Raw genomic sequence first — 18757 nt, forward strand, 5'->3', positions numbered from 1 at the left:
AATCTACTCTACAGCAAGCTTCCATGCAATCGTAAGCATTATTTTCCGCCCAGTGATTAAACATATCTATTGAAATAAAAATAAGATGCGATGTAATTGCCAATGAGACTACTTTTCACCAGAGACAAATTGAACTAGAAGACAGCATTTATAGGTCATCGTACGGCCTTCGACAATGAGCAAAACCCATACTGCAAGCAAGCTATAAAAGGCCCCGATATTACAAATGTAAAACAATTCAAACTAAAAAACTAACGACCTGATTTATGTAAAAAACAATTAACGAAAATCAAATATGATATACTAGTACAGCAACAAATGACAACCACTGAATTACAGGCTCCCGACACGGGACAGGCACATACAGAATGCGGGGGGGGGGGTTAAACATGCTTGCAGGCGCCCAACATTACCACATCTTGGGACAGCACAACATAAGAACAAACTATAAAAATCAGTCAAAAGACTTGACTTATCAGACCAACACACATAACACAAACAAAAACACAAATCAACTTAAGACACAAAGTTATAATCAGAGAGTTCTCGTACTTACTGAAAGCTAGTTCAAAACCAATAACAACATGTATATAAATAAGGTATCCAAGAAGTAAATATCAGTACACATCAAATAGATTTAGTGTAAAGACGTCATAAACAGTCATAGAAAAACATGATCTTGTGCAATGCCAAAATATACGTATCGACAGAATGTAGGGTCGGAAATGTTCATAGTTCATACAGGTTTTTTGTCATTGTTGAAGGCCGTACGCTCGCCTGTATTACGCCTTTTCAGAATCTAAAGCACTATGGGTAGTCTCATTGTTCGTACACCAAAATGAAAATAGCGTTACGTCATTGGTTGAATTTCCATTGTTTAGAACGTTTTAAACCAATCAGTTGTGGTGTACGCTTATGAAAATATTACCCAGAATGCATTAGATTCTGAAACGGCGAATTGCTTACATCCACTTGATTTGAACTTTGGTGGATAGTTGTTTCATTGGCAATAATACCACATCTCTTTATTTTCATGTAATTGTGTAGCAATAATATTTAGTTATCATATGTTTTAAAAGACAGGCGAAAGATACCAAAGGAATAAACTGACAACGCCATGGCAAAAAAAAACGAAAAAAGACCAAAAGACAAACAACAGTAAACAAAACACAACATAGAAAACTAAAGACTGAGCACCAAAAACCGGTGGTAATCTTTAAGTTATTGATAATAAAAAAATCCATGTTTGTGCAGATAAACACAAAAACTTTGAGAATAGTTTTATTTAAATGATGGATAGATCTACACGAAACTTTACCGCCATTTTATACATCATTTGTCTGTTTGTTGTTATTCTCCTTTGTATGATATTTCATGTGATACTTCATTTCATATCTGAACGTAAAACGCTTGCCACAAACCGTACATTCAAACCGCTGGTCTCCAGTATGCACGTTGATATGATCCTTGAGGTTTGTACTTGTCGTAAAAGTCCTATCACATCCTGTACATTTATATGGTCTTTGTTTCGTATGGACCAGATGATGGTTGCGCAAGTGTTGATTCGATGCAAAGCATTTGTCACACGTCTGACATTTATAGGGCTTTTCTCCCGCATGCATCCGCATATGTTGTTTTAAATTTGTATTGTCATAGAAACCATGGTCGCAAATCGTACATTTATGCTGTTTCTCGCCTGAATGAATTTTGGCATGTACTTTTAAATGTGCCTTTCTCTTAAATACCTTATCGCATATATGACAGATAAACTTGTTCTCCCCAGAATGCAGTTCTTTCATGTGTCTTCTTAAATTCGGTAGATGTTTCAATACCTTTCCACATATTTCACACTCGACTTTATTTTTATCTGAATGAACAAGGCCATGTTTATACAAGGAATCAGTATTGACGAAGGCTTTACCACACAGTTTACATACAATTTTCTTTTCTCTATGTGTAGTTTCATGTGCCTTTACATATTTCTTAAGACTAAATGTTTTCGAACAAATAGAGCATTTAAAGGGTTTCTCTCCCGAATGTAAGTCGATGTGTCTGCGTAGTTGTGAGCTTGAGGTGGCAGTAAATGGACATAACGTACATTTATATGGCCGTTCCCCCGTATGTATTCTCTGGTGGGACTCTAGATGGTGTTGTCTCCTAAATGGTTTCGAGCAAATGTCGCATTTGAAAGGTTTTAAACCTAAGTGCACCCTTTCATGAGTTTGGAGATTAACTTTCTGTGAGAACTGTTTGTCACAAACGGAGCATTTGAAAGATCTAATGCCTTTGTGTATTTTGATATGTTTCGCCAAAGAATCTTTTCCTGAAAATGATTTACCACAAAATTTACAATCAACGAGCAATTTATCACCAGTATGTATTTTCATGTGATTCCTCAAACACTTGTGGTTTTTAAACGATTTATCACAAATTTCGCACGTGCAACTTTCTTTAATTGAACAGTGCATACTTTTCATGTGACGCAGTAAATAATTGCGATTATTAAATGGCCTGTTACAAATGTCACACGTTAATCCTTTATCAATAATGTGAATTAATTTCATGTGTCTTCTCATGTTTAGAATTGTAGTGAATGCCTTCTTACAACATTCACAAGTGGTTGCATCACCAGTAGTTTTTTCTTTACTTTCCTTTTCTCTCATATTCCTCTATTTTGTTCGCTACACGAGTTTACTCAAATCCTGACGTTTCTCATTCATGACCAATACCATCAATATCTATACAGAAAACATAAAAAATAGAATACACATGTTTGATTTACATCGCGTTTAAAAATACCATTGAAATTTTGATTTCTTATTTTATTGATTGATTGGTGTTTAACGCCACTTTCAGCACTATTGTCCTATTTCGTGGCGGTCAGTTTGTATGGGTGGATGAAGCCGGAGTGCCCGGAGAGAAACCACCGACTTTCGGTATGAAAACTGACAATCCTAGTCAAATAAGATTAAAGTCGAGCGCACCTGCCACGTGATTTCTTATTTAAGATCCTCATGTAAATTAAACATTGTAACCTCTGTAGGAATTCTTTCCCATGATATGATTAAACGATATATTCATCATAATGATTGCCAGTTGTTTTATCGAATCACATGAAAGCTTATTTTTTTCTGACCATTTCTGAGATCTTTAATTCATCCGGTTTTTGTTAGGGTTCGTCTTGCTCACTCTTTAGTTTTCTGGGATGGTGTTTTGTGACTCTGTTTTCTTTTGTCATGGTTTTGTCTGCCTTTACTCGTCTAATGTTTTTTTTTATTGTCTACTGAGTATAGTCTCGCATTTTGTACGGGTGTACAATTCCACGACCATCTTCTTGACTTTTGAAATCTCATTTTAATGTAGAAGAGTTCGAATAACAAATAGTACATACAAAAACATATTATCAGAACTGTCCGAGTTCCAAGGAGCATAGCTCTTGTATTTGCCAGCGGAACATAACATTGTACTAATATGCGCATCTACATATATGATTCTTACAGTGCACAAAGTGTCATGAACATCTGACGAAGCGAGTAGGAGGAGTTTTGTCCACATAGAGCATACGAAACAAACTCAAAATTTCTAAGTTCAAACGAAGATCTGTGTCCATACACTGTCAAAAATATGTTCAGGGGTAATAGTTACGATAATATTCATTGAAGAATAATCTGGACAAAGAATCGAATCAGAATTAAGTTTTGATTGACAGAAAGAGAGACGGATCGACGGACAGACCACACGGTGATTTCTATTTACCCTTTAAATTTTGTTTGCGGGTAAAATAAACATCAGTTCAGAACAAGCACCTAACTCTTTAATACTGGTATATAACAAGCATTCTAAGATAATTGCATGGCAATACATAGTCCCCTTCCTGTTAAAAACTCATTGTACTGGAACAAAATGCTAACTTATCTATAACTTGTCATGGTGTAAACTATATAACAAATATCAAATCTCAAATCAAAATCTTCGAGCATGACGAAAGAAAGTATGAAAAACCGATTATTTAAGTGAATTTTCTACGTCCAAGGACCATAACTCTGTATAAAATCATCAGACCGGAACAAAATTCAAACTTGATCTGTACCTTGTCATGATAAAATTATACACCAATTATCAAATCAATATCTTTAAGCATGACGAAAAAAAGTGCGGAAAACTGATTATTTGAGGGAATTTTCTAAGTCCAAGGACCATAACTCTACACAAAATCATCAGACCGGAACAAATTTCGAACTTGATCTGCAACTTGTCACGATAAAACAATACACCAATATCAAATCAGTATCTTCAAGCACGAAGAAAAAAAGTGTGGAAAACTGATTTGCCGGACTGACGGATGGACAGACAGACAGACAGACAGTGGCCTTCTGCTGTTGTCTGCTCTATGGTCGGGTTGTTGTCTCTTTGACACATTCCCCATTTCCATTCTCAATTTTATTAGACAGACGGAGTGCAAACCTAAAGTCCCCTTCGACTTCGTCGGTAGGGGACTAAAAAGACAGTGAAAACGCAGTTACAAGTAAAACAATTAGATAGTACTGTATCAGAGAATTTTTGCAGTTACTGAAATCAAGTACTGTTGATATAAAAACCATGAAGTCGTCCTTTTTCTCAAATATTGGCAGCTGTACTATATAGATCCCATACAACAGTCATGAAATGAGCAAGAAGACAAAATCCCGTGCAAAGACCAACGTAAATATTTACAGAATTACCGGGTGTATTTTTTTATTTATTATTATTCTTTTATTGTGTCGTTAAATTTCTTTGAACTGATATTACTTTTTACACTTCTCCTTAATTTTGTGATTAAATCGTATATTGTAGAAACCATATGCAGTCACTGATTAAGGAGTCCTAGCCAGAAGCCTGTTATTCAGTGGTATACAGTCACTGATTAAGGAGTCCTAGTTAGAAGCCTGTTACTCAGTGGTATACAGTCACTGATTAAGGAGTCCTAGTCAGAAGCCTGTTATTCAGTGGTATACAGTCACTGATTAAGGAGTCCTAGTCAGAAGCCTGTTACTCAGTGGTCAGTATACAGTCACTGATTAAGGAGTCCTAGTCAGAAGCCTGTTATTCAGTGGTATAGTCACTGATTAAGGAGTCCTAGTCAGAAGCCTATTATTCAGTGGTTGTCCTAGTCAGAAGCCTGTTATTCAGTGGTATACAGTTACTGATTAAGGAGTCCTAGACAGAAGCCTGTTATTCAGTGGTATACAGTCACTGATTAAGGAGTCCTAGTCAGAAGCCTGTTAGTCAGTTGTATACAGTCACTGCTTAAGGAGTTCTAGTCAGAAGCCTGTTATTCAGTGGTATACAGTCACTGATTAAGGAGTCCTAGTCAGAAGCCTGTTATTCAGTGGTTGTTGTTGGTGGCTGTCGAACATGATTGTTTTTCGTTTGTTTTAACATAAATTCGGTCGTTGATTTGCTTCAGATTTTGTTAGGGTGCTGGGTATGGCATGGTATTGGTTGCAAAAATTTGATATTTTTCATTTAAATGCAATATTTCTTATTTAATTGGTATATTTCTTCATTTAAATGCAATATTTTTTTATTTGAATGGTATATTTTTTTCATTTAAATGCAATATTTTTTATTCAGATGGTATAATTTTTAATTCAAATGGTATAATTTTTCATTCAAATGGTATAATTTTTCATTCAAATGGTATAATTTTCGTTCAAATGCAATATTTTTTATTCAATTGGTATAAAATGTCATTTGAATGCAATATTTTTTATTCAATTGGTAGAGTAGTTTTTTTTATTTATATGCAATAATTGCATTATTGGAAATTCTTTGACGTCATAAGGTCAAATTTGCAACAACGTTTGTGATTGGTCGGTAATTGTTTGGATTTCTCCTCTTTCTTTCTAAACTTGAGTGACCAAGAATTAAAAAACGCGTCAGAATATCGCCCCTCTAACTAAATTTGGCGTACGTGCGAGTTCGTGCACTGGCTGTTAATGCCAATAATGGCCAGGACGAGCAAAAAATGCGAGTGACAAGTAATAATAATTAATTTGACACACAACTTGTTCATGGATAGAAACAGATGCCTGCGTGCATGGCAAAAACACCTCCAATGAAAACCTTTTCTGAAGAAACTCTCCTACAGTCTACACATTGAAATAAAAAAAAATACATAGCTAGCCCCCCTCTCCCTTCTAAGTCCAGATACATGTAATCATGACGTTCTTTAGTGCTATATCATTTTTTACTTTTCTTGATCCCCAGATACACATTGAAATAAAAAAAAAATACATAGCTAGCCCCCCTCTCCCTTCTAAGTCCAGATACATGTAATCATGACGTTCTTTAGTGCTATATCATTTTTTACTTTTCTTGATCCCCAGAGACGTTGCAGGAAGGCACACAAAAAAAAAGAATAAAAAGCATCCAGGACGTTACAATTATTTGGACTAAGCCCCCTCTTTTTTTACTACATGTAGAAAAAAAAATCACCTAATAACGACAGCAGAACCAGAAACCCACAAGTAGAGACATAAGCTGTTATACTCCGGAACTAATTCTTTAATAAAGACAATTCAGGATAAATTGGAACCAGTTACTAACCCATGTTACAACAATAGTCCTATGACATAGGACTTCACTATATGAGGCGTGAACTTCATATTTAATACTATCTATAATATGTGCTCTCATGTCTTATGCTGCAAATCATTTTACATTTAGGATTCGTTGCTGAGCTTTTTTTTACTGTTCTCGTCTCCAAATCCGTTAAATAGATTTTTTTCAAGCCCCACAGTAGTTCAATAATTACTATATGTCTTTGCATAAATGAGTATGCAGGGCATATTTCAAAACATAGTTTATCTTCAGGACTTTTAAATGATTTACTTTTCAATACTGCATTGGGAAGGGGGGTATACAAGTTTATTTTGTGACACATTGTATAATATAATTAGGTATCCAACAAATTATATGATTGTACGTTTAGCTATTATCTAGACCCGTACAAAATGTATATACTTAGACACATTTAACAGGGGCGGATCCAAAACCTCGGTGTCTAGAAGGGGGGGGGGGGGGGGGGGGGGGAGTAGGTTCAAATTTAGATATTTGTATAGAGATGTATATATGCGAGTATTGGCAGTAATGGTTATGGTGTGAGTGTGAGGGTAGGGGTTTCAGATCAAAGATCGTTTCTATAATTCTATATCTTTTAGTTTTTACCATTTCACTCTATTCTTTATCCTTTGATCTCTATTATATTTGTCCTAAACATGCGTGACATATTTGCCACTGGACATAAGGCAACCAAAAGTCAATCAACGTATTCTGTATATTTTATCATTTCTTTATTATGTTATCTATATGTTTGGTCCCGCCCCTTATCTATTTTTTTGCACATTAGGGACGACATCAAAAGTTCAATGTAGGATAAAAAAAAAACTTAATTCGTATAGTTTTTTTCACTGACCCCCTACCCCCCTCCCCCTCTTAACTTAATTTGGGAAAAATTGATTGACCAATAAGGATATATATAAAATCGATGTTAATTAAACAAAACTTGCAGCAATTTTGACCCCCCCCCCCCCCAAAAAAAAACTATTTGAATTGTTTTTTATCCTTCATTGATTTTCTGATGTCGTCCCTTATCCTCTCTTTGTAAACCCAATTCATGTCCTGATAAATGGTGACTCATGCATAGCATCATATGTGGTTATTAAAACAAGAAACATATTCATATTATAATAATTAATGTATGCTAGGACTTATAGATAGATGTCATTAGTCCCAGGTCATGTAATAAAGTAGGTCTTATAAAAATACAATAGCATTTTAATTTTGATGATTATATATATGTTTATATATTTAATAATGTCATTTTTTGGGAAAAAAAGGTAGGGGCAAGGCGTTTTTAAAACATATCAATGGGGCGCGTTTTTTTTTTTGTTCTTCGGAAGTGAGCCAGAAGAAGTCCATTTCTGATTTTTTTTTGCATTGGGAAGATCTTCTGGCTCTCTTCCACCTCTTCTTTTTTGATAGGTTGACGGCAGAGGCACATAACAAACATGGCGTCGTTTAGTCTAACTGAAATTAATAAATTTATGAATGCAGATATATTAGAATGTGAGCTGTTTTATAAACGTTTTTATGGTATGACAGTCTTAGTAGGACATCCCTGTAGAACGATAAGCTGGATAAATATAAGAACTACACGGACAATAACAGTTAAGGGACGATTATTTGATATTCTAGGGAAGGGATTTTGATTGATTGGTGTTTAACGCTACTTTCAACACTATTGGACTATTCCGTGGTGGTCAGTTTAAATTTATAGATGAAGGATGGGGAAGGGAAGAGAGGGCATTATTATTCATTTCAATCTGTCGCTAATCATGCCTATTTTTCAGCTCTTACCAGGCAACCATATTCATATATGAAATCCTTCTGTCCCCCACCCCAACAAATAAATAAATATCAAATGGTTTTCCTCTTATTTAACACAAGTTTAAATTGATTGATTGTTTGTTGCTAATTTTAACGCCCAGTGAAAATTATTTCATGCTTGTTCAGGAAAACACGAGTTTAGAAGTCACGTATATAATATAAAAATGAAGAGATGGAATATGATTGCTAATAAGGCAACTATCCACCGGAGTTCAAATATGAAGTGGATGTAAGCAATTATAGATAAGATAAGATAAGATAAGAAAAAATTATTTTAAGTCGGGTTACATGAAATACTACAAACATAAGCTCTGTAGAGCTTTTTGCCGTCATGTAGACAAATGCTTTTTGTAGACAATCGTAAGGCCTTCAACAATGACAAAAACCTGATACTGTAAAGTCGTCCATATTTAAGGCCCGACATGAAAAGTGTGAACAATTCAAACGAAAAAACTAACAGCCTAATTATACATAACAAAACAATTTACAAAATATCAAATATGAGTTGAGACAGGAACCAACGACAACCACTAAACTACAGGCTCCATCCCTGGGACAGGCAAATAAAGAATATGGCAGGGTGGATATAAAAACGAAGACGTGGTATGATTGCAAATGATTCAATTCTCCACAAGAGATCAAATGACACAGAAATCAACAGCTATAATATGAGTCACCGTACGGCCTTCGACAATAAGCAAAGCATACACCGCATAGTCAGCTATAAAAGGCCTCGAAATCAAAAATGTAAAACAATTCAATCGAGAAAACTAACGGCCGAATTAATGTACAAAAAAATGAACGAAACACAAATATGTATAACATAGCAACAAACGGCAACCACTGAATTACAGGCTCCTGACTTGGGACAAGCACATACATACAGAATGTGGCGGGGTTAAACATCTTAGCGGGATCCCAATCCTCCCCCTAATCTGGGACAGCGGTGTAACAGTACAACAACATGTTTGCGAGCAACCCATCCCGAAGCTGGGACAGTGGTGTAACAGTACAATAAAATAACAACCTGTACAAATCAGCAAATTAACTCAAAAGATCGGTACGAGACACACAAAAAAACTAACATTAAGACAATAGACACAAAGCACCGACACAAGAGTATTTGCAATTACGGGAAGTTTGCACAAACCTAATTACAACTGGTACTGAGATAAATCTTGTTCTCCCAGACTGAGTTTTCAATCAGTACACAACGCGCGGCAAAGGAGTTATTAAAAAAAGAAAACAGTCTGAGAAACGTCTGGTTTACGTTGTATATAGATATAAGAAGATGTGGTATGAGTGCCGATGAGACAACTCTCCATCCAAGTCATAATTTGTAAATGTAAACAATTAAAGGTCAACGTGCGGTCTTCAACACGGAGCCTTGGCTCAAACCGAACAGCAAGCTATAAAGGGCCCCCAAAAAATTAGTAGTGTAAACCATTCAAACGGGAAAACCAACGGTTTCTTATCTATTTAAAAAAAACCGATATACTTGCATATAAATCCATATACAATGAAACGGTTTTTGAAAAGTGGACCGAACGTTTTGACGATCGAAATTTTGCAATAGAAATACTAGTTATGACCACAAGATTTTAACAGCGAGCCAGTGCAGGACTCGCACGAACGTTAGATTTAGTTAGAGGGGCGATATTCTGACGCGTTTTTTTAATTCTTGGTCACCCATGTTTAGAAAGAAAGGGGAGAAATCCAAACAATTTCCGACCAATCACAAACGTTGTTGCAAATTTGACCTTATGACGTCAAAGAATTTCCCATAATGCAATTATTGCATATAAATAAAAAAACTACTATACCAATTGAATAAAAAATATTGCATTCAAATGACATTTTATACCAATTGAATAAAAAAATATTGCATTTGAACGAAAATTATACCATTTGAATGAAAAATTATACCATTTGAATGAAAAATTATACCATCTGAATAAAAAATATTGCATTTAAATGAAAAAATATACCATTCAAATAAAAAAATATTGCATTTAAATGAAGAAATATACCAATTAAAAAAGAAATATTGCATTTAAATGAAAAACATTTATATCTTACTTAACGGTACATTGGCTTTTGCTCTTTATTGAAGGAAATACGTTTTAAAGAAAAACTTGCATAAATATGTTATAAAAGCAACACTTCAAGGACTTTAAGGGTCACCGTGACAGAAAATATTTAGAGAAAATGTGAATAACGACAAAAAAATTACTAAAAAAAATTATAGTTAAATTTTGATAAGTGATTTTTACTGCACATCCAAATTTCCTTTTTCCACATGCCACTTTAATAGTGCAAATCTTATGTTAAATGTGATAATCTAAAACTATGTCAAATAAAATAAAATGAAATGTAAATAAAAGGTATAAATGTCGCATAAAATGCAATGAATGTAAAATGAAATGTAAACAACACTTACAATGTGTGATCGTATATATTGCAATGCGTGACCTAATTCACAGTACTACAAACACATTTTTTTCTTTCCGATCCACTTAACAGGTTCATGAAATATGTCAAATATACACAAAGCAACTCTACACACGTTGTTTGTGTATTTTCATTTAGAGGAAATTGTCAATAATGTGATATTAAAACTGAACAGGTGAATTTAAAAGCACAGGTGCAAACTGCGTTTAACTTAGAAAATAACCATATTGTTCATGTTTGAAGAAGTTCATTTTAAATACACCATCAATGAACAGAACGATACAATAGAATGCACAATGTCAGTTTTTCTTCTCACCCCAAATAAAGAGCTGTACAAACAATTGATTACTTTTGGTCAAGCCTTAGAGCGTGACTGATGAAGAACAAAAAAATCATGTGAGATACCAGGCTTACTACACAAGTCAGAATCAAAACAGATCGAAGACCAGACTAGATATGAAGTTAAAGAAGATTGAAATCCAAAAATTCTTAAACGGATGTGTAATATGTTTAAATTTGAATTTTAAGAACGGTAATTTTACAGAAAATGATAACGGTATTTCCTGTAAGAACCCGAGTGTTGATGATTATTCCAGAAACACGCACAGAAATCATACCATGTGATTCTATTCGTTTTGAAAAAGGCAATTACGTAGGAGCACATATTCTAATCATGACTATTCCTAAAATTCCTGAAAACAGACAAAAACTTGGTTGCAGCGTTAATAATTTATAAAAAGTTTTGAAATTAACCCACACAGGCAATACATATGATAAATTTCTTCTATGTCATTTGGTCTCTGGCGGAGAGTTGGCAATTATACCACATCTTCTTATTTTAATTTTCATCAACCACCAACAACTGACTCCTCCGAAAAAGACAAAAAACAATAACAAACAACAACGAACGATAAGTGATATATAAGTGAGTTCTTTGAGACAAAATAGCATCAAATACCGACGTATATTGTTTTAAATGTACCTCTACGTGATGTTATATGACCTTACAAATATTCTCACCAAAGGAAGCTCGTTTGAGTATGCAGGATTGATAAATAAATAATCATGTCGTACCAGCTTTGGAAATTTAATTGAATACATGTATGGTAGTATGCCATATAATCGAATACGATAAATCTGTCCTTATTTCCGATAATTTATTGTGGTTTTTGTTCGAATTGCCAACATCTTCTATCAGTCAAACTTTCATCGAATATGGCATGCCCGGTATATGACTTCAATAATTTGTTGGACGACACATACAAATCAGAATGTCAATTTTTCACCCCCGGACATTTACAAACTACCATTAATCTATCAATTTCTTCCTGGAGCGAAATATGCTTCCTTTTTGAGCATGGGTGGGCAGTAAAACTTAATAAGTTTAATAAGCGTACTAAATACTTTTGTTGTTGTTTTTCAATTAAGTGGTTTTTGTTCATTATTTTATCTGACAAGGGGAGAATATACAAAGATGGCAATAAACAAAACTTAAATTCTAAGATAAAACATACCCTTTCAACTGATTTTTATAGTTTGATCTTATGGTGTACTGTTACACCACTGTCTCAAGTTAGGGAGGGTTTGGCGCCAACTAACTAGTTTAACCCCGCCAATTTTTGTATGTGTCTGTCCCCAAGTCAGGAGCCTGTAATTCAGTGGTTGTCGTTTGTTGCTGTATATCATATCTGTTCAATGTTTTGTATATAAACCAGGCCGTTAGTTTCCTCGTTTGAATTGTTTTACATTTGTCATTTCGGGGCCTTCTATAGCTGACTATGCGGTATGGGTTTTGCTCATTGCTGAAGGCCGTACGGTGACCCAAAGTTGTAAACTCCTATGTCATTTGGTTTCTGGTGAAGAGTTGTTGTCTCATGGGCAAGTCTACCACATCTTATTTTTATACTTATATTTATATATGCTAAAAAAAGCGACGAAGAGACGAAAAACACTTAACACAACAATACACAGAAAACTAAAGATTGTTGAATATGTATCTGTCCATTTTTAACATTGTCCTATATACTTAAGTTTGCTCGATTTAAGCTAAGAAAGAGAAATATACTCACTGTGCAGTAGCATCTCGTATTTCATTGGACTAATATTTGTATTGTAGATTTTATTTTTTTTACTTTCAAATTTTAACGATATCAAGAATTGCTCAAAATATTTACAAAATTTGATAAAATCATGCACTTATTGTTAATTCATGATTCATTTGCAGAAACAAACTCGTATTTTTCTATGGCAATGTCTTCAAAAAATCAAGCAAGATTAAGAATCGTCCTCTTGTTCTTTTTTCTTGGCTGAACACTTATTTTTTGAATGAACTTTGTGCTTATGTGTTTTCAGTTGATCCTTTCTACCAAATGATTTTTCGCATTGATCACAGGAGTATGGTTTAAGGCCAGTATGGATAAATTCGTGCCTTTTCAATTGAGATAGAGTAATAAACATCTTCTTGCAGTGACCACATTTAAAAGGTTTAATGCCAGCATGTTTTCTACAGTGGCTCGTTAATGAGGCTTCGAACACAAAATCCTGTCCACAGTCGCCACATTTATATGGCCTGTCGCCAGTATGAACCATCATGTGTTTATTTAGGACCGATTTATAAGTAAATGTTTTCTGACACACATCACATGGCCAAGGTCGCGCCACTGCCATCCGAGAATGTCGTTTAGTATGTTCTTTCAATTCAGATTTCCGCATAAATGATTTTTTGCAGATGACACATTGAAAAGGGCGTTCGCCTGTATGTGTTCTTGTGTGAACGCGCAGATCTACACTTGTTCTAAGTTCTTTATTACAAACGCTGCAGACGTATGTTTGTGTTCCCTTTTCCGTTGAACGACCTTTACGACCTTTTTGCACGGTTGTCACATTATTTTTCTCTGACGCAGACGCACCTCCGTCAAGTGATTTGTCATTAGTATTTTCACTGTTGTGCCGCATTTTACAATGAAAGCGTAAATGTTTTCTTAGGTGGTTGAAAACGAAGGTCATTCCACATCGTTTACAATGATATGGGCGGTCACCAGTATGAATATTCATGTGATTCTTCAAATTAAAAGACAAAGTGAAGCCTTTATTACAAACAGAACACTTATGAGGCCGTTCCTTGGTATGTGAATAGATATGATGTTGTAAAACCGTTCTCAATCGAAATTTTTTGTCACAGAAGGTACATTGATGAGGTTTTTCACCAGTGTGCAGCCAAATATGTTCTTTCAATTTCTTCGAGTCACTGAATTTTCTTCCACATTGATCACACTGATAAGGTTTAATGCCATAATGTACCATCATATGATATTTTAAATGGTACGCTCTTTTAAATGTTTTATCGCATAATTTGCAAATGTGCTTTCTAAATCCTATATGCATTTCAGAGATATGTTTTCTCATGTAACTGATGTGTTTAAAACCTTTTCCACAGTGTTTGCAACGCACACTGTTTTTGTCTGCATGTGTTGCCATATGGTGGTTTAAAGCTAATTTCAACCTAAAAGCCATCGAGCAAACATCGCAGGAATATGGCTTGTCACCAGTGTGTATGGACTGGTGGTCTTTATAAGAACGGAGTCTACTGAAACTCGAAGAACATAAAGTACATTTGTAAGGCCGTTCGCCAGTATGAACGCGCATATGTACTCTTAAGTGGCCTTTAGATCTAAATGATTTGTCGCATACGGTGCATTTGTAAGCACGTTCTCCAGTATGTGTCATCATGTGCACATCTAAATGATACTTTCGGCCAAATGCTTTATCACAGTTTCCACATTTAAATGGTTTCTCCCCCGTATGGATCCTCTCATGTGTTTGTAAATTGACCTTTTGGGAGAAGCTCTTGTTGCATGTAAGGCACTGAAATGGTTTTATACCTTCGTGTATTTGTTTATGTTTATTTAAAGCATTTTTAGCTGCAAAATCTTTGTTACAAATATTACAAATAAATTTTAATTCTCCACTGTGTCTTTGCATGTGGTATCTAAATGAACGTCGATCGCGAAATTGTTTATTGCAAATATCACATACAGATATTTGACGGGTGGGTTTTCCATCACCTGGGGTTGCGTCAAGTTTAGTTGCTTGTTTTAAATCATTTGTGCGGACTGTGTGCTTTCCAATATCTCTTTTTTTCGATTGTCCACTATTATCATTGTCTCTTGAATCATTTTGTCTCAGCTTCTTTGATTGGCCTGTATGCTTTAAATCATAGTTTTCGTCTGATTTCTTAAAGGTGTCTGAATCTTTTGATTTTCTAGAAGAGACTTTTAAATTTGACAATTTGTTTGAATGATCAGGTTCCACTTGTATGTTTGCATGACTTGATCCGACCACTGGTATTGGTTTGATTTTTTCAACTAAATGAAATAAATCAGCTGAATCGCTTGCCTTACTCAATTGGATTACTTTGGTAGATTCCATTGGTCGATCTATTTGGCTGATATTATTTTTTGGGACGGTTTTAATTGTATTATCCAGTTGTATTTCTTTGACTGTGTCATCTGATTCGAATGCCCCGGATGTATTATCCGGTCTGTCTGAAGAATCGTCTAATTCAATTATGTTGGGAGTATCCTTTGATTGGAATGCCTTATATGTATCTCCTGCTTCGATTGTCTTGGATAAATCAGCTCGTTTAAATATCTCTAAAGTTTCCTCTGGTTGGATAATCTCAGGTGAATCATCTGATTGGATTATCTCAACTGCAGATGAATCGTTTGATTGGATTATCTCAACTGCAGATGAATCGTCTGATTGGATTATCTCGGGTGAATCATTTGACTGGATTATTTCGGATGAATCATCTAGTTGGATGATTTCGGGTGAATCATCTGGTTGGTTTATCCCGTATGAATCATTTGGTTGGTTTATCTCGGATGAAACATCTGATTGGTTTTCATCAGATTCGTTTATCTCGAATGAAACATATAGTTGGATTATATCAGATGAATCATTTGAGTTGTTTGTCATGGGTGTTTCAATCGTTACGGATCTATTTTCTACATCATTTTCATCGTTTGTTTGGGATATTTCATCGGATTTAATTTTCTCGTTATGATCATGCGAGTCGATTGCTTTAAGTGAATCTTTTGGAAGTCTTGTGGACTCATTTGATTTTAGTATTTTAGACGCTAATATGTCAAGCTTCACGTTCGGTTTAAACTTTTTACGTTTAAGTTTGTTATCGATGTTTATCATTCTTGGTCGATTTTTCAATTTCAACTCCATAAGCCTTTTCATCGATTTTCCTTTCGAACGATTATTTTCCAATTTTTCATCGACTTTGATTCTGTCAAGAAGAACCACTGAATTGAAAAGTTTGGGATCTACATTTTCTGTTTGTGGTTTAGTTGATTTAGTTCTGCCTTTTGGAATGCATTTTTTATCTTTGGGATTTTTTTCTATTTTCTCTATGCTAGGAATAAGTAGTGACTCTAAATTGACCTGTGTTTTAGCCGGTAGTATGTCCGTGGGAAATGATTTTATTGCTGATCTCTCAAAAGATTTCATTTTTGATAAACAAACTACAGAACTAAACATTGTATCTTTACATTGTACTGCCTGCAGGATAGGATCATCTTGTAGATCGTGTTTTTCTGGTTTTGATGAAATTGTTTGTTCTGACATTTCTGAGACTTCATTTAATTTGATGTTAGTGAGGCAAACTACCGAATGAAATATTTTATCATCATTTTGTCCTGTCTGCAGGTTTGAACTATTTTGCAGTATTGGAGATACTGTTTTTGAGGCATACTTTTGTTCTGACTTTTTGGTAATTTCATCAGTGTTGATTTTAGCAAGACAAACCACAGGGTTAAGCGCTTGATCCCCAGATTGTCCTGTCTGAAGGTTTGAACTATTTTGCAGTGTAGGCGTTTCTGTTTTTGACGCATGCTTTTGTTCAAGGTTTTTCGTTACTTTATTTGTGTCGATCTTAGCGAGGCAAACCACAGCGTTAAACATTTGATCCTCATTTTGTCCTGTCTGTATGATAGGACTATTTTGCAGTATGGTATTTACTGTTTTAGAAGCATATTTTGGTTCCGAGTTTACCATACTTTTATCACTGTGGATTTTCGTTAGACAAACAATCGAGCTAAATACTTTATCATCAGATCGTCCTGTCTGTAGCTTAGAAGAATCATCATGTTCTTTCAGTGAAACTGTTTTTGATGCATTCTTTTGTCCTGAGTTTTCAGCGATTTTGAGTTTTGTAAGAACGAGTTTAGAATTATAGATTTTATTGTCTGCATCCCGGTCACGTGGTACAGGACTATGTCCCGTATTTGACATGATACTCGATATATCTACTATGAACTTCGGTCTTTCTTTTCACATTAAACAATTTTTCATTGTCTATTTTTCCAACTCCCGATGGCAACAGTCTTCGGCCTTTTTTGTTTTCCACCCAACCTCAATAATTCTGTAAAGATCAAATTACTCACCTGTATAAAAAAAAAATAACTGTTGTTAGTATTTAACAAATTACCACCTAATTTTAATTTTAGGTTAGACAATACTTGGTCATGTTTTATGGAGATTTAAAGCCCAAGGCGTAGTGACCTTACAAAATTATCCTTTCCCATTGTAATATTCAAACCTAAATAAAAAATCACTTTTTATAATGAAGTGAATGTATAACATAGGTAATGATTATTTCAATGGATGGAATGAAATAGCACTGACATAGTTTGTAAGAACAAAAAGGATAATTTGTTCAAACATTTGAGTTTTTCTTCTGCTTCAGGTAAAATTTAATACTTATATACCTTAAATTTCTTGATTTTAAAAAGCACACAATGTTATTTAAATCTGCTTTATGAAATTTGTATATTTTTTTATAATTATAAAATTCACTCTATAAATATTTGAATTACGACCATTCAACACCAGGTGCTTACTTTTTATTGATGAATGTACTTGTATTGTGTTTTTTTCTCGAAAAAAATCCTTTGTTTTATATATCAGCAGCCTGACATTGTTTTCTTGAAAGAAAAAAAAATAATAATTGACTGGAATGTCTGGTATAAAAGTTTAATAAAAGATTATTTTACCTATATATTTGCCCCCATTTCATTTTTGTTTGTTATATACATGTACCATTATAAATATTTGCAAAATTCAAAATGTTTTTTATAATTCTTTTCTCTTTCATTTTTAATCAGGAGGCTATATTTTCCCAAGGAAAATGCCTCAGGGGATTGTACACTTCGTAAGTGTAGTTATTTAGAGTTCACTTTCATAATAAGTCTACAATGAAAAGTCATTCATGTATAGCATTTTATAGTTTTAAAGCCATGTACAATGGTAATTAGGAAAAAAACTGACTTTTCATTGGACGAGAAGGGGTGAGTATGTTCTAATTATATACTTTGGTATATGAATTGTGCTAGAGAACAGTTATCATGGTAGGCTTAAAAGAGAACATTATATAACAATTAGAACATACTCACTCATTCTCGTCCAATGGAAAATTAGTATTTTCCCTTCTACTTTTCATAGTACATGGCTTTCCATGCACTATAAAATGCTACACATGGATGACTTTTCATTGTAGATTAATTATGAAAGAGAACTCTTAAAAATTCGAAGTGTACAACCCCCATGGCAATGTCCAAGGGATAAGACAAAAAGAAAAAAATCATGAGTACTGTTGTTTGTTTAATTACCCCGGTATTATAAATTAAATCAGGAGAATAGAACTAAAACAGGTATTTCAATTTGAGATTTCAACATTGTAAATGTTATTTAATGGTATATATATAGCCCCCCTTCTTTCGAAAAAAAATTGAAAAGGGGACAAAGGTGTTGGTAAAATACATGTAATATTTAATCAAATTTTTATACCAAACCTCAAACTCAATGTTTT

General features: G+C 34.3%; 2 protein-coding genes across 4 annotated transcripts in view; both read right to left on the reverse strand.

The window, feature by feature from the left end:
• Nucleotides 1-1268: 1268 nt before the first annotated feature.
• On the reverse strand, nt 1269-13038 carry LOC127701763 (zinc finger protein 665-like). Of its 2 annotated transcripts, none has more exons than XM_052205728.1 (2): nt 12951-13038; nt 1269-2738 (listed from the first exon to the last, which is right to left on the reverse strand). In XM_052205728.1, exon 2 carries the CDS (start codon nt 2661-2663, stop codon nt 1326-1328), a length of 1338 nt encoding a protein of 445 aa, XP_052061688.1. In that variant the 5' UTR covers nt 2664-2738; nt 12951-13038; the 3' UTR covers nt 1269-1325. The 2 variants fall into 2 exon arrangements, with proteins under 2 accessions (XP_052061688.1, XP_052061687.1); XM_052205727.1 differs by lacking the exon at nt 12951-13038 and adding an exon at nt 10871-11068.
• LOC127701761 (zinc finger protein 624-like) overlaps nt 12986-18757 on the reverse strand; it is a 30119-nt gene continuing 24347 nt past the window's right edge. The window contains exon 2 of one of the 2 annotated variants that reach the window (XM_052205724.1): nt 12986-17333. In XM_052205724.1, coding sequence (XP_052061684.1) covers nt 13156-17181 — 4026 coding nt within the window. In that variant the 5' untranslated portion in view covers nt 17182-17333 and the 3' untranslated portion in view covers nt 12986-13155. The remainder of the gene's footprint in view (nt 17334-18757) is intronic. The other variant, XM_052205725.1, reaches the window with a different exon arrangement.

Source organism: Mytilus californianus, unplaced genomic scaffold, assembly GCF_021869535.1.
Source record: "Mytilus californianus isolate M0D057914Y unplaced genomic scaffold, xbMytCali1.0.p SCAF_5, whole genome shotgun sequence".
Lineage (NCBI taxonomy): Eukaryota > Metazoa > Mollusca > Bivalvia > Mytilida > Mytilidae > Mytilus > Mytilus californianus.

Coding starts and splice junctions, on each gene's coding strand:
- LOC127701763 (XM_052205728.1), bottom strand. CDS start 2,663: ATGAGAGAAAAGGAAAGTAAAGAAAAAACTACTGGTGATGCAACCACT.